We start from the raw sequence: 17,766 nt of genomic DNA, 5'->3' as shown, positions 1-17,766 counted from the left end.
CAGCAATATTGAAGTTAGCATTGTAGATTTTTTTTGTGTGTGTCCACATTAATTGCATCATTAAAGATACAGAAAAGTTGTTTTTGTGAATAGTTTACGACAGGCATGGACATGTCACTATACAAAATGTAAGTATCCTTGTAGCATTGAGCTCGACGAGTTATAGTGGGTCACAATGGTTTTATGCCCCACAAGATCAGTAATTGGCTCACACATTGTACCCATTTGAAGCGTCTTCTGTGTGACGAGAGAACGCCTTAATCATTAGACTAACAGAACAAATAACACATGAGACAAACTGAACAACACAAAATAACATGTATGTTTTGTTATTATCACTGACTGAATATAAATATGATAAACGATATTGCACCATTTCAGGATAATAATGAATAAACGGAATTCGCATATTGTCCATCGTCTACAGAAAAGTATCTGCAGCTTCTTCTGTGACTATGGAGTAAATGAGTTCGGTTTAACGCCGCTTTGAAGTAGTTCAGTTTTATCACGGCGTGTCAGTTTAATGTGGGAGGAAAGCCCGAAGTGATGCAGGTCTCGGACGTTTACCACTTTGGTGAAACCAACGAGCACAGGTATGGTGTTGACAGCCTAGCAACATAATAGGGGCGAACCGGGGTTCGAACCCCCCGTCATAGGTTTCTGGCGTTCCCAAGGTGTTTACAATGGAAATATATTTAGACGGTTTTTATATAAATATTGATGCTGTTATATGTTAAGTATTTAATCATGACATACCTTTACTCAAATATCATAACAGTAAAGGTTTACATACACGTGTTAATTTGAATATTTATTTACACAAATTAAAGTGTAAATACCTTGCACAACAACATGCACACATCCACGAAATATGCATAACCTGACATAAACAGGACATTCTTACATGTTCCTGCCTCCAAAATACATATAACTGTAACAGGTGTTTTAGCATGCCTTGGGCGCTTGTGTGGAAACTGGCCCATGTAACATAAAGGTCATTGTCTGTCAACAATAGTCCCTGATGCGCACGTCTACAGCGGCAATCTGTGTGACACGTCATCGATCTCTGTGCTAGTGTGCGCAGGCATCACGTCAACATGATAAATAGGATGCGCGCGCCAAACATGTTAATTTGAGTAACGCCTAACTTTATGACCTCATATGTTGTGAGAGACCAGCTCCACTAATAAGAACCGACAGAGAGAGGCACCTTGTCCGCTGAACTACACAGGGTGCAGCGCCAATGATGAAATGAAGCAATCACCGTCACACATGACATTACATCAAGTTTGGCATACACTAAGACCTGCCATTCTGGTCTGCATATGTATAATACTATGCCGTTCTATCTAATGCCGTTAAGAACAAGAGTGCGTGAGTGAGTGAGTGAGTGAGTGAGTGAGTGAGTGAGATGGGTGTAACGCCCCCTAGACAGTATTTCAGTTCTGCTTGATGTGGAAAGCAAGAGGTGACGCGGGTCGTTACCACTTTGGTGAAAACCAAGAGCACGGATGGGATGCTCGTGTACGTCTAGACCACTTACAGTCCAGACCACCTACTGGAACTACTCGGGGGTGATAGGGTAAAATTCTGGATACAGTGTTCGTTAGTCACGTTAAGACGAAGACAACCCATTATTGCGTCATCCGCTGTGAATTGCTGGAGTGAGTGAGTGAGTGAGTGAGTAAGTAAGTGAGGTTTTACGCCGCTGTTAGCAATATTCCGGCAAAATCACAGCGGGGAACACCAGTAATATGCTTCACACATGTTCTCATGGGAAATCGAGCCCAGGTCTTCGGCGTGACGAGCGAACGCTTTAACCACTAGGCTAAACCACCGCCCTGTGATTTGCTGGAAGCATTGCTAAAAGCAGCATAGTCACTCACTCACTTACTGGACAAGAAGACGGTTTATTCACGATAGCAAGTATTACCATATAATGATAGGATCATGTCATAGGCTATGTAACACTTGGCACTTAGAAACGTGCACGTGTTCGTTGTTGTTGAACCGTTGGTGACTAATGGTTCGTGTTGTGTTGTAAAAAGTCACACTTGAACTGAAATCTATCTATATGATTATTGAAACCTGCCTTTTTCCAATATCAACATTATTGACAAAAATTGTCAATTACAAAAACTTCAGCTCGGACAACAGATCTAGCTTATACCTAAAAAGTCCCTGTTTGATTATACTAAATCAACTCATAAAATGGCAACCAAAAATGAACACTATTGGAGGTATAGAAAGGCAGTGGCAAACTGTGTTGAGGTGAGGTTAACGTCGCGTTCAAGATTATTGCACTTACATGTGTGTGCGTGCGTGCGTGCGTGCGTGCGTGCGTGTGTGTCTGTGTGTGTGTCTGCTTGCACTAGCCCGGACTACAGTACAAGCCAAGGAAGATATCTCCCGCAGCTTAACATGGACACTCATGAACAGTATATTGATTCCGAGCCGACCAGTCCTTTTATCCCCTTAATTCCGAGCGCTAGTACCCTCGTATAAAGTATTTTGTTATGACGCGGCCGGGAATCGAACCCTGACCTTCCGCACCACAGACTAAACCCCTAAACCACGCAGGCTTTCTGAAAATAGTTCGTTGTGCAACATATACGCCACAAAAAGGCTCGAAGTGGGTATTCATTTTGAACATTAAATCAAAACGTAGATCATTATCTCCAAAAGAATACAGGACATAATAATCGCGCAACTCGGAAATATTATTGTGATTTCTTTTCAAACAGTATAATCCTGGTAATAATGGTCACTACGTCTATCCACTGCAAACTTGTCCACCTCTTCTGGTGCACTTTAAGCATCGTTTTGAGTACATGTCCTATGGACACCGAGACAACAGCTCTGCTAAATATCTTACACGACATCTTAAAACGCTTTTTCCTGATAATACAAATTTAAATTGGAAATAACATGATAAAGACAACTAGTCTAACGAGAAGACCCTGCTTTTCGGTTTAACTTCAAACAAAATAAAACACGTTTAACTGAAGAAGTCATTGCGCGTACGTAAGAAGGCAGGGTTGGTTACTCATAGATCCAGCCTAATGAGCGCATGATAGGCGAGTCATCCGTTTGTCAAACTGGTTTTTAAATAAAAAGCTGATGTGGATTCGTTTAAAGGTCCACTCATATTTTATATCTATTTAATGTATGGAAGATAACTAATATATATATATATATATATATATATATATATATATATATATATATATATATATATGTATGTATGTATGTATGTATGTATGTATGTATGTAGAAATGGACAACCAAGATTGTGATTGTGTTTTTCTCTCTCTCTCTCTCTCTCTCACACACACACACACACACACACACACACACACGTGTATGTGTGTAACAGTAAATAACAAACTAAGGCCACTTTTGTCAACGTTTATAACATAATGTTCATCACATGTCAAGGATCATGCATATCTTACACGAAAACTCCTCAAATGTGACACATTTATAAAGAATAGCCAGCAAACAGGATCTTAGAATCAAGGGTCAGTCACGTGACGTTATGTAAGGTCACGTGAACATGTGAACCGCGCCCCCAGCGCCATGTTAACAAGGTTAGGAAAGGTTAATTGTGATGGCTGCTCAGGCACTAGATGAGAAAAAATGTCTATAAGCTATCAGCAAACAGTGTAGCCTAATTTGAAGGATTTGATTTGTTTGAATACGGCCCATTGGAATTTTAGCAGTATTTGGTAATTTACAGTGAAATCAGAAATCAAATTGACACGGTTACAACGGATTACAAAGTACATGAATGTAGTGGATATCGGTGTATATCGCGGCGTGATTTCCTCATAGGGCACCCACTTAAACAAATGTTAGTTGCCTCACAATTTGAAAATACGCACATGGTAGATAAATACTATCGCATGTAAACACTACATCTGAGGAAATTAACCAACCTAGCGAATACATGCGAAGCTTGCTAGATACAAGTCGTGCAATATCAATAGGTACACTGGCGGAGTCAAATATACTAAAAAAAGCGATCATAATGTGTCGTAGAAGAACGGTAGCCAAATGCACCTGGTACACTGTGACAAGGGCTTACACGGGATGGCTTCAGTGAGATTAGTGGTTACAGGGCTATATTTTACAATACCTGTACATGATGTCGTGAGACATTTACAAACTGGTGATCACAAAGTCACAGTGGTTTTTAGGTTATAAATAAATATAAATTGCATTTGGTGAACAACAGCAACAATAGTGAAGAAAATTAAGATATAAAGATAAGAATTATATGTTTTAAATATGTTTAAGAATATTATTCACCTTCACGTGTATCCACATTATACGGTGCACATGGCAATATGTACATGCGACGTGTATTCTGTGTTAACATGGGCATGAAACAGTTCGTGGGACCACATTTTATTCTTACTCTAGTTTGTGACGATGAAGATATTATCACGTCAACATGAAAAGCAGTTACATCCTATCCTTTACCAAGCTACACCACTACATTGGTTGGTTTGGTTGGTTTGTTGTTTAACGCCGCACTCAGCAATATTCCAGCTATATGACGGCGGTCTGTAAATAATCGAGTCTGGACCAGACAATTCAGTGACTGATATCATGAGCATCGATCAACGCAATTGGGATTGATGACATGCATCAACCAAGTGAGCGAGCCTCTTACGAGAAGCATAGTCGCCTTTCTCGGCAAGCATGGGTTGCTGAAAACCTATTCTACCCCGGATCTTCACAGGTCTACACTACAGCTCTGATACAGACGGTAACCTATCGTTGTCACAGAAGGACATGGTCACATATTGTTGTTCGCCAACTCAAAGCGTTTGTAACCAGATAGGTTTTACGCTTCTCGCATTCATGATTTGGTACCTATATTGGTAACTGGTCCATCGTCAGTTCATTCTAAAGTTAGTTCTTAAGAAAGTGCAAAGGCGAAACGTCAATCGCCGATTATTAATGTCAAAACAAACATGTCCATTTTGAATGACTAAAGATAAACCTTACATAAATGATATGCAAATCTTGGCATACAGAGGTGGAACAAGAGATGTAATAGACAGACAATTTATTTCAGTAACACGCATGCTAGAGTAAAATACATACATACATACATACATACATACAGGACAAAAAGATATTAGGTGTTGCTTTTTGCTAAGAATAAACCCATATTATGAAGGATAGGATTATCACCTGTCTTATATAGTGGCATGTTTCCACATATAAACATCAAATGGTTTTCATCTTCAATATGTTTAAAGTTCTTGGACAAATATAAATCGCAAAATCGTTCATTATAGGGATACTGATGGTCATACCAAAATATAGTATTTGTCTCTGATTTCATATGATGACCGAATTTGTTATAAATGTTCAAACATTACTTTGAGCATTGTTACTAAATGCCAACATAGATAGAGGGGTATTAAAACTGACCAGTATTTTGTATCAATATGGCAATGGGATTAGTGTACTATCTATGCAGATAAAGTGACAATGACAGATTTCGCGGGAGCAAGGCCGTGATGTAATGGAAGTCAGTGGTCTTAACGTCCTGTTCTCAACACCGACCACCACTCTCGGCATGTCCCACGGCTAAATTTACTTGACTTTCTCTCCCTCGGCAGGTACGCATCTGCCATAAATGAGACAAAAAATTAACTCTTATATACGGTAGGGCTACCACTCTCACGTACGGAATTAGAAAGAATCTGTGGCGCGCCTGTTCAAATAGGCCGTGCGACGGTGGTGGAGCGCTGGCACGGGGCTCGGGATTGTTCAGCCGATACTGTTAAGCATGGCTGGCCAGTCACGTGACACTGGATTGGGGGAAGGCAGAGTTATCGCGTGTAGGAGGGGATAACAGCCGGATTTTTAACCATTTACCTCTAATTAGCGGTACTACAATAAGACAGCTCCTGCGCAGGCTTTGCTTCTCGACCTTTGTCTAGATATGACGTGAGCGTTGTTTCGCTACCTGTGTTAATTGCAGCACCTGCCTGATGTATCTCTATCCACAGCCCAGTATTTGCTCAACCGGCTTTGTCATATGTCATATTTTATTCCACATAGTAAATATAGCAGGTTCGGTTCTGGTGTCAGCATAAGCATATACATGTCACTTTGGGAGAATATGACACGTCTGTATGATAAAAACAAACAGTTAGTTTTTGTACCTCAGCTCTCCTTGTGCTGAACTCACCATGATCTCGATGACATGGCAAAGTTCTTACATTAACATTGTTTCTAAGTTATCTTAGCTATCTCCTAAAACGTGACTACCGGAGACATGTATACGTACAGCTAGATATTACCTTTGTATTTCTCAACAGTGCATATGTGACAATGCTTAAGAGCACAGTAGTGATATCTAACCTTGTCTTTTTAACATGAAGTCACTCACATCTAAAACTAGCTCATTATACCAATTGTGTTTCCTTGTATTTAAGGAACCGTTAACATGACCATTTCGGCAAAATGTGGAATCTTGGATACCTTGATTAAAAAGTACAGAAATTCTGTCACGTTAAATCAGGGTTGATAATTATTCCAAAACTGATTGAACTCTGAAAGTAACTCAGAGCAGCCCACAACATACCTCCATGTCCACCAGTAGTTGTTTTAGCCTTTTTATACCACTGTGTACTGTTGGCAGTGATGTTAATGGCCTTGCATTCTTTCACATTGTTATCGTGATTTTGAAGGAACGTACACGGTATTGACTTGGGATGCAGGGTGGTGACTCCAGTTTAATGTCGCGTTCTGGTGTTCACTCGGCGCCTCCAAAGTATGATGTATCAAATGAAAAGCCAGTATGAAGTAGTTGTGTTTGAATTATTTGTTTTGTTTGTGATCTCAAGGAGTATGACCACTCTTTGAAAAGGTAATTACCTCTTTTAGAATGTGACTAACAATGTGTTATCAGAGTGTGTGAGTAAGTTCGGTTTAACTCCGCTTTGAACAGTATTGCAGTTATATTACGTCGTGACGGTTTAATGTATCGAGAGGGAAACCCGAGTCTGTGCGATCAGAACTGTAGGCTACTTTCTTCAAACACATTGTTCAACATTCTACATTTCATTTTAGTGAGCTTACATGACACTGGTGAAAGAATCCATAGTGAATGTTAGCTGCACATCTATCCACCGATGTGTGCATATACAGTGAATATATGAATGTACTGAACTGTGGATGACTTTTTAGAAGGGATGTGAAAAATGCACATGAAACAAATCCTAATACGAGAATATCGTCCTGCTGGGAAATAAACAGCAATGCTGTTTCTGCCATGAACCTGAGGCTGTGCTTTGACAAGTGTACATAGTGGACGCGCCATTGATCAGCGACTGTTTAAAAAAGAACAGTAGGTAGTGAGGTTCGAAGCCATTGTTATTGTCATACGCAGGTGATGGGTTAAGCCCAGATCTTCTTGATCACATGTTAAAGGACACCTACCTCCCCCAAATGCCACATTTACATACTTCATATCTTGAGACCTATTTATTAACCAGACATATGCAACCAGACATGAACAGCGGAAAGCGTGACCATCATGCTGATGTCGTTACATGCACAGTTCATGCATTGTGTCTATTTGACGAATCCATCCCGGCGTGATCTTTCTTAGTCATCATCCTTAATTATTATATTATACATTAACATTTTAAAGAGAGGTACTGGTCTAATACACACTGTTACGTAGCTGGAGGACAGGAACTAGTGTACTTGAATTGTGAACTTACATTTATTAATTTTAAATGCAGCTGAACAGTTGCATGCCAATATGAGAAGCTATTTGTATGAAGTAAAGGTGTACACCACAACTGGCACTTCTATTAGGAATTGTAGTGATGTGATGATGAGAAGATTTGTCAAGATTAATTTATCTTTTTGTGAAGATATGACCAAAACAAACTATTTGGTCGTCGGAACAGCCGCCACAATTGTCTTTACAAAATATTTCCATTGTAAGAAATATATAAGAATCACAGTGTATGTTGCCTGCACTGGTATATATATGCACTGGTATATATATGTTCATGGGATAGTGATTAGATTATCCTTGGCAAAAAACATCATACATAACCCCATCTACTAACTTAACAAAAAAATCACTGAACAAACACGAGAAGAATTAAAACAAAATTCAAATCAATTCGTTTTTGAAATATATTTTGAAATGAAATATTGATCATCGTCATGCAACGGAAGGAAGACAAATGTTTAGTATTGATTGTGCGTGTCTCCCTCTCTCCTGTTTTACATAAACCACATGTTTCCAGAAACAGTCTTGTATTGCAATTTAAAGATGTATCTTAAAAACAGGAAAGAATTGAAATAGAGATGAAAAGGATAAAAAGAAATCAAAAGAAATTACACTTGTTGACTTATCCGACGACAGTAACACCAGTCATACAAGCGACACATCTCCTTGGATATTTGAGAGACACCTTGTTGCGACGGACTGTGACGATGTATGAGATTGTCCCGTGAAACAATGGACCATTGTCGGAATGGAGGTCTAGGTACATCACGTGACAGATGGGTAATGTAGACTACCATAAAACAGGCGTAACCTTCAGGGTAATCTTTATTTACCTTGGACAGTACCACAAGAATCATCCCCCGTAGATAAACCATGTCACATTTACAGTAGTCGAATTCACTTGGATAGATGTTAATTTGGAAATCCAATGTAGTTGAATGCGGTGATTTGTCTCTTGATTTCATCATGTTTTGAATATTTTACTTTTATGGGAACAGCTGTTTATTTCTTCTTGCACCAAATCTCGAATGGATATTGTCATTATATCCGGCTCAAATATATTTCATCGCATATTCTCACAATAGTGGACCATGTGGGAAATGCAAAAAAAATCAACATGGTAATGTATTCCGCTCTGACGGACACGGGACATACACAATATGACAACCTTTTACGTAAGAGAAACCTCGGGGTCGGCCTTCCGTAAAGCCCTCGCTGAGGAATACACCACAGTCACCGTGTTGAGTAGTGTTCTTTCTGATATGAAGCATCGCAATGAACTAGCGGTTTTAAGCAATAGTCATTTATACACTCCCTCACCCACCCACCCACCCACCCACTCACCCACTCACTCACCCACCCACCCACACTGTCACTCACTCACTCACTCACTCACTCACATAAGCAAGCTGGCTGGCAGGCACTCATGATCACTCACTCACTCACATGAGCAAGTTGACTGGCAGCGAGGTCCGGGTTTCTTTGTTGTACTGCGCGCTGCTCTTTAGGCAGTGTTGACGGAGATGACAGCCCGTCTTGTACACATCCATACCCAAGCTTCAGAATCTCAAAGCCAGACTATGTTGAACTTTTACCCCTAACCAAAACTGTTGATTGCAAGGACCCTAACTATAACGTGAAATAACATTTTCAACTACCTGTGGTAACATTTGACCTGGATGACAGAACAGAGCGGTACGGAAACATCTGCGTTAGTGCATGCCGACTACACTGTCACTATAACCGACGACAACCAATTACTAGCGCATTTCAGTATGAAATGGGGATGGATGATAAAAACGGACTTGCTAACGTGGGACAGAAATGTCACCTATTTTTGTACTTTGTGCCCTGTAATGATTTTGCTGTACATCATATGCTCTTACTATATATCGATATATACTACCCAAAAGAAGTTAAAGAACACCCGATTATTTTAAATTACTGTAGATAACCTGTCAATGGCAAGGCAGACTGATCATGGCAAGTAAGATTCACTCTAGTAATTTGAAAGAATCGGATTTTATTTAACTTCTTTTGAGGTAGTATACACACTGGATAGCCAAATTGAATACCGTAAACGTTACGTACAACAGTTAAACGGAAAAGGCCTCAAATCCCAATAAAATCTTGCAACGAGTGCACATTCGGACAAAAGCTGTGTGTGCGTCTTTTCTTAGAAATCTGGATCAGATGCCACGCGACAGTCTTTTGAGAGTATTAATATTAGATATCTTTTATTTGCTATCTGTAACTCAAGCCGATGTACAGTGGTTAAAAGCTGACCTAGACAACTGTGGAGACTTTCACACACTGAGTCAAGTCAACACATAACGCTATAATTAGGCATTTTCATCTCCAAACGGCAAAGGCAAAACGTCGGTGCAATGTTTTCACTCGACACCTTGTAATAGCCCTCACTTAAAACAAATACGATTGTTTAACACCAGGAAAAGTGAGAATGGAAGCAATCAAGGCCCGTAATCACCTCTGATATGTGATGCTTTTAAAAAAATAACATATATGAACACACACTGGAGCACGAAACCTTTTAGCTGTTAAATTTCTTGGCATAATTTATTTTCTTCTATAATATATATCTATATTATTACCCATTTCGAATATTTCATTTGATAATGCCGTTGAGTCTTTCAGATTTCTTAATGGATGATAAGATATATTGACTTAAAGTACTGGATGTTATATAAATATTTTGATATTAAGTCAAATGCCAACTAACACTTAGTCCCTCTTACTACTTTGTCACAGATATTTGACCGTTGTCGTGTGGTATATACCGAATTGCTGTCTTCGGACTTCAATTCTTTCATTTGCATTTGCTCAACCCATAAGGTTCGACCTTGATTCAAAACATGCGCTCATGCAGATATTGCAATGTGGTGGATTATATGAATTTTGATGAGTCCCATATTCTGACTTACGCACTAGTCCCTTAAACCATTACTCGGTGTTACTATGGCACAGCGAGGTTGATTAATCACATTCATAATATGCATATGGAAGCATGAATGAGGTACTTTGCGAAAAACTTTCAGTCTCTTTTGTGATAAAGTCACATGATAAATCCGTTGACATTTTAAAAAACTCAGGATGTTGATTCCGAATTGTTCTAAAATAATGCGAAAACGTACCTTGTCCGTTTCCTGTAGCCACAACACAGAGAATCACAGCACTTTGAAGCAGGCCCCACATTGCGGTCGTGTTGTTGATGGAGAGCTTTAGTCCAGTGCACTGTTTCGTTTACATCCAAAACTCATCAGCATAAGTATTGTTTCAAAGCTACTAAATCCACTTCTGTTACTTTGGGAAGTGTACGAGCCCTCCGATCAGCTGCCCGCTTCTGCTGCGTCGGTAGCAGACGACAGTTTTGCTCTGACGGACCTTGTTAAAATCCGGAGCAAAACCTGGACGGAGAGAAAATCCGGAATGGGATTCGCGTCACAGTAGACGCCGTAATGTTGAAGACGACTGAACAGGCTGTGTAACAGGTAGCCAGCACAGACCGCGGGCTGTCAACTGTAATTGTTCTACAAACCTGTGCGCATGTCAACAAAATCTATCCCTGTCTTGCGCCGCTGTTTGTCGTTGGACGGTGACTTCTTAACGCGCCACATTCCAGCAGGTGGCGCTTTGCCCCTCATTAACCCATGTTCCAATACGCGCTCCCCCGACCCTTGCCAAGACCTCTGGAGATATTTGAAGAACTCGCCGACTAATGTCCACTCATATGTCCAAATATTCATATAACGTTGTACTTCAAATCAGGGTTAAAGGTGGGATACAATGAGCTGCAAAACACGCAAAAATGTCAAATTATTTACGAATATCAATTATTTGATAGGCATTTCTCAGAAGTTGATGGATGACAAGGTTGACACAATTTGTGTATAACAACTGCTTTATTTTACTGTTAAGGCGACGTTTCGGTATAGATCCTTATACCGATGTCGAGCAACGCAGACAACGGTATAAAGATCTATACCGAAACGTCGCCTTAACAGAAAAATATAAACGTTGTTATCCTTAAATTGAGTCTACTTTGTTATTTAGGAATATCGTTAAGACCAGTTACATTAAGATTTTTTTAGGTAAAAATTAATCATGCCCCCCCCCCCCCCCCCCCCCCAAATTCTGCCTAAAATCTTAACGACGTTAGGGCTGAGGAGGAGGGGGTCATATATTTCACGGTGGAATCCAACGGTTTACACCGCTTTTAGCAATATTGCCGCAATATCACGGCGGTGGAAGCAAAAACGGCTTTAAACATTGAACCCATGTGGGGAATCGAACCCGGGTATTCGGCGTGACGAGCGAACGCTTTTACCAGTAGGCTACCCAATCGCCCCTCGAGGGGATTGAGGAAGCAATTGCCATAGTTTCACGAAAGAATTAACCCAAAGCTAGGGGCACAGTGGGTGGAAGAGACGCGGATAACAACTGTTATATATACTACTACGTCCACCCTCTTCACACATCCTTGTCTCAATCAATGTACCCATACTGTCTATTGTGTATTGTGTAAACGTTCTCATAAAAAAAAGACATTAAACAGACCAGCCAGGCAAGTATTTTAGATTTTAGTATTGATACGATTTCTATTTTCGTATTTAGTGAAATGATCTGTGGTTTCGTTTGATATGGTGTCTGTTTTAGGAAATATCTTTGGCTGCTGTGGTTAGTTATATAATTATGTTCGAGCATTGGGTATGTTGACCATCTTTCAGAAATAGTTCGTTTCACCTTCGCAACTGTTTCCTGGCTTTAGGGGATCTGCGATATATGGTACCTGCAATTCCATTTTAACTGAGACACACGGTGACCTTGAGATTCCAGAGATACAAGTGAACGATGGCGTTTAATATTGTATGGCCGGATTGTCTTCTGTACCATTGGGCTGTAATCTTGGGCCTATGTGTTTTTCATTTCTAGTTTGCTGGAGGAAATGTGCCTTATTCCGCTATGTCTAGATCCCGCTTTGCTAGTGCATCTGCATTTTCATTTCATGTCTATGTGAGACTGGATCAAACCTAGTTCCACCTATCTGCTGTGGTTAAATAGATTTGAATATGGTAGAGAATAGTGACGACAGAGTTTGTCCTAGAGCTTCTGCCGATCAGTGAGTCTACGTGATGACTACCTTTGTTTCCGGTACTTCCGGCATGTACCGTTGGTCGTTATGATATTAATACATTTGAAACCTTTCCGGCGGAGGTCCAATGATTATGTGTCCTGATTTTACAGAAATATGTTTGCTAAATTGGGCGTAAAAACATCGTCACTTCCTCATTTTCTGTAACGTCAGATTTTGTTGAGTGTAAGTGTTATACAAACATACCGCACGTTGAAAACTTACTGCTCGTTAACGTTAACCCCGTACATCGTTCCCGCGTCTCCGGGTCTGATAACACATCCCATTGTTCAAACACCACAAAGAATAATTTAGTAAACATACGTCATTCACATTACTAATCAGTTGTGTTATCTATACATGGCCAAACTTCCGAGTGATTACAGAGATACTACAATCAATTATTGGCTGTATCTTGTAATATGGCATAACAGATAAATCTTTCTTGTGTTTGATAACCAAGCATACAATGGCCGAAATTGACGGGCGGATCGTTATTCTTTAACCAAAACCACCACATTACGGATTGTTGAAATGATAAGAGAATTAATACTTTAAAGGTACTCAAGTCTTGATGATTGTTTCTTTCAAACATTAACTCATAACCATGTGTGTACCTGAGGCTAATTGTTAAGCATTAACGTTGCTCCTTCAATTGTTCAATGACAGAAGTAAGTAGATTGAAAATTGGTTTACGTTTGTAGCGATATGTCTGGCATAGAGTATGCTCATGAATGTCGGATATCGAACCCTGGGCTGAAGGGGTGAAAAGAGATGACAAGAATACCCTAAAACTTTAACCACGTGCATACCACATAAACCATCTCTCTCTCTCTCTCTCTCTCTCTCTCTCTCTCTCTCTCTCTCTCTCTCTCTCAGTCTCAGTCTCTGTCCTCTTCTCTCGCAGTCTCTATCTCTGTCTCTGTCCCTCTCTCTCTCAGTCTCTGTCCCTCGCTCTCTCTTTTCTCTCTCTCAGTCTGTCTCTGCCCCTGTTTCTTTCCCTCCCTCTCTCTCTTTCTCTGTCTCTGTCTCTGTCCCTCACTCTCTCCCTGTCTCTCTCTCAGTCTTTGTCTCTCTCTGTCTCTCTCTCTTCTCTCTCTCAGTCTTTGTCTCTGCCCCCTCTCTTTCTCCCCTGTCTTTCTCTTCTCTCTCTCTCTCTCTCTCTCTCTGTCCCTGTCTCTCTCTCCCTTCTCTCGCAGTCTCTGTCTTTGTCCCCCCTCTCTCTCTCAGTCTCTGTCTCTGTCCCTGCCTCTCCCTCTCTCGCTCTCTCCTTTTCTCTCTGTGTCTGTAGTGTCAACCGGTGTGCATTACTTGTCATATACTCTCAAAACAAGTTACATTTGGAAGGCTGTGTGAGCAATGCCCATCAGCCATCATATAGTAACTAAAGTCATATAAAAATGTCGGGTGTTCTTTAACTTCTTTTAAGTAGGATACTTCAATCTAGCTTCTCTGAATCGTTATATGACACCGAGTTCATATATAAAAATGTCGGGTGTTCTTTAACTTCTTTTAAGTAGGATACTTCAATCTAGCTTCTCTGAATCGTTATATGACACCGAGTTCATATATAAAAATGTCGGGTGTTCTTTAACTTCTTTTAAGTAGGATACTTCAATCTAGCTTCTCTGAATCGTTATATGACACCGAGTTCATATCGCTTTGAGTGACGTTGTGACATGTACATTTACCATGAAACTAGATGCTTGCAATCGGTCGCCATTCCTCCTATACTGTCTACAAATCACGACACAAATGAAATGGACATTTTATTATCAATTACACATCAAAATGATGTACCGTTATAGTCCCGTGCAACACGCACCATGTGCTATGGAACAGTGTGGCGTCGCGTCCTTGACATAGCGTTGACAGTCTCGTACTTAAACAGAGTACAGGTATCCACGGAAAGTTTGAGGCTATTTATTTCACACGATGCCAACAGTTGACATTGCCTGTGAGAGACAAAGCTAATTCTCGTCACGTTCATATATCGTATACTTACCCGAAGCAGCAGGTAAATAATGCTCAGCCTTCAGAAACATGATAAACGTAGCTTTATCACGTGTTGGTAGTTTGTAACATTCCTGTCCCCCATACTGCGATGTTGTAAAGGGTTGTAGTCTAGCCTCCATATTATCTTTATTATACGTGTTGTACTTGCAGGTATTGTCGGAGCGACCTGGTAAGACATGATCACACAAATGTTAGCACATACTACCGAAGCTGGCGACGTGTTTTGTCTCATTCCTGTCTTCATATGTTGAAATATGTACGTGGAAAACCATGCGACGAATATATTTCAGGGGTGCTTCATCAATCAGACTTTGTCAATTTTGTTTTTTCATACACGGTGGGATACTGCAGTCCCAGTGGGCAATTATGGGACATGTTGGGACACAGTGAGTCACGGCGTGAAACAGTGGGACATAGTGGGACACGGTGGGGAACGGCGGGACAGGATGGGGGAACGGTTGGACATGTTGGGGCAGGGTGGAGAACGGTTGGACATGTTGGGACAGGGTGGGGAACGGTTGGACAGGATGGGACAGGGTGGGGAACGGTGGGACAGGATGGGATAGGGTGGGGAACCATGGGACAGGGTGGGGAACGGTGGGACAGGATAAGGGAACGGTTGGACATGTTGGGGCAGGGTGGAGAACGGTTCGACATGTTGGGACAGGGTGGGGAACGGTGGTACAGGGTGGGGAACGGTGGGACAGGATGGGGAACGGCGGGACGTGTTGTGATAGGGTGGAGAACGGTTGGACATGTTGGGACAGGGTAGGGAACGGTGGGACAGGGTGGGGAACGGCGGGACGTGTTGTGATAGGGTGGGGAACGGTGGGACAGGGTGGGGAACGGTGGGACAGGATAAGGGAACGGTTGGACATGTTGGGACAGGATGGGGAACGGTTGACATGTTGGAACAGGGTAGGGAACGGTGGGACAGAGTGGGGAACGGTGGGACAGGGTGGGGAACGGCGGGACGTGTTGTGATAGGGTGGGGAACGGTTGGACATGTTGGGACAGGGTAGGGAACGGTGGGACAGGGTGGGGAACGGTGGGACAGGATGGGGAACGGCGGGACGTGTTGTGATAGGGTGGGGAACGGTTGGACATGTTGGGACAGGGTAGGGAACGGTGGGACAGGGTGGGGAACGGTGGGACAGGGTGGGGAACGGTGGGACAGGATGGGGAACGGCGGGACGTGTTGTGATAGGGTGGAGAACGGTTGGACATGTTGGGACAGGGTGGGGAACGGTTGACATGTTGGAACAGGGTGGGGAACGGTGGGACAGGGTGGGGAACGGTGGGACAGGATGGGGAACGGCGGGACGTGTTGTGATAGGGTGGAGAACGGTTGGACGTGTTGTGATAGGGTGGGGAACGGTTGACATGTTGGGACAGGGTAGGGAACGGTGGGACAGGGTGGGGAACGGTGGGACAGGGTGGGGAACGGTGGGACAGGATGGGGAACGGCGGGACGTGTTGTGATAGGGTGGAGAACGGTTGGACATGTTGGGACAGGGTGGGGAAAGGTTGACATGTTGGAACAGGGTGGGGAACGGTGGGACAGGTTGGGGAACGGTGGGACAGGGTGGGGAACGGTGGGACAGGATGGGGAACGGCGGGACGTGTTGTGATAGGGTGGAGAACGGTTGGACATGTTGGGACAGGGTGGGGAACGGTTGACATGTTGGAACAGGGTGGGGAACGGTTGGACAGGGTGGGGAACGGTGGGACAGGATGGGGAACCGCGGGACGTGTTGTGATAGGGTGGAGAACGGTTGGACATGTTGGGACAGGGTGGGGAAAGGTTGACATGTTGGAACAGGGTGGGGAACGGTGGGACAGGGTGGGGAACGGTGGGACAGGATGGGGAACGGCGGGACGTGTTGTGATAGTGTGGAGAACGGTTGGACATGTTGGGACAGGGTGGGGAACGGTTGACATGTTGGAACAGGGTAGGGAACGGTGGTACAGGGTGGGGAACGGTGGGACAGGATGGGGAACGGCGGGACGTGTTGTGATAGGGTGGAGAACGGTTGGACATGTTGGGACAGGGTAGGGAACGGTGGGACAGGGTGGGGAACGGCGGGACGTGTTGTGATAGGGTGGGGAACGGTGGGACAGGGTGGGGAACGGTGGGACAGGATAAGGGAACGGTTGGACATGTTGGGACAGGATGGGGAACGGTTGACATGTTGGAACAGGGTAGGGAACGGTGGGACAGAGTGGGGAACGGTGGGACAGGGTGGGGAACGGCGGGACGTGTTGTGATAGGGTGGGGAACGGTTGGACATGTTGGGACAGGGTAGGGAACGGTGGGACAGGGTGGGGAACGGTGGGACAGGATGGGGAACGGCGGGACGTGTTGTGATAGGGTGGGGAACGGTTGGACATGTTGGGACAGGGTAGGGAACGGTGGGACAGGGTGGGGAACGGTGGGACAGGGTGGGGAACGGTGGGACAGGATGGGGAACGGCGGGACGTGTTGTGATAGGGTGGAGAACGGTTGGACGTGTTGTGATAGGGTGGGGAACGGTTGACATGTTGGGACAGGGTAGGGAACGGTGGGACAGGGTGGGGAACGGTGGGACAGGGTGGGGAACGGTGGGACAGGATGGGGAACGGCGGGACGTGTTGTGATAGGGTGGAGAACGGTTGGACATGTTGGGACAGGGTGGGGAACGGTTGACATGTTGGAACAGGGTGGGGAACGGTTGGACAGGGTGGGGAACGGTGGGACAGGATGGGGAACCGCGGGACGTGTTGTGATAGGGTGGAGAACGGTTGGACATGTTGGGACAGGGTGGGGAAAGGTTGACATGTTGGA

At 43.2% G+C, this 17,766-nt stretch overlaps 2 protein-coding genes across 3 annotated transcripts in view; both read right to left on the bottom strand.

Annotated features, from left to right (window-relative positions):
* LOC124113848 (low-density lipoprotein receptor-related protein 2-like) overlaps window positions 1-11,333 on the bottom strand; it is a 91,566-nt gene extending 80,233 nt beyond the window's left edge. For both annotated transcript variants that reach the window (XM_046474344.2, XM_046474345.2), the window contains exon 1: window positions 10,930-11,333. In XM_046474344.2, the coding sequence (XP_046330300.2) occupies window positions 10,930-10,990 (61 nt within the window). In that variant the 5' untranslated portion in view covers window positions 10,991-11,333. The remainder of the gene's footprint in view (window positions 1-10,929) is intronic.
* A 4,000-nt stretch (window positions 11,334-15,333) lies between these two features.
* LOC124115410 (vegetative cell wall protein gp1-like) lies at window positions 15,334-16,983 on the bottom strand. The gene has a single exon (XM_046476388.2). The coding sequence runs from the start codon at window positions 16,981-16,983 to the stop codon at window positions 15,334-15,336; it is 1,650 nt and encodes a 549-aa protein (XP_046332344.2).
* Window positions 16,984-17,766: the final 783 nt, after the last annotated feature.

The sequence above is a fragment of the Haliotis rufescens genome, unplaced genomic scaffold, assembly GCF_023055435.1.
Source record: "Haliotis rufescens isolate VD_foot unplaced genomic scaffold, xgHalRufe1.0.p SCAF_4, whole genome shotgun sequence".
NCBI classification, from domain to species: domain Eukaryota; kingdom Metazoa; phylum Mollusca; class Gastropoda; order Lepetellida; family Haliotidae; genus Haliotis; species Haliotis rufescens.
Note: the sequence above shows the minus strand (reverse complement) of the source record. Positions and strands in the feature narration are given on the sequence as shown.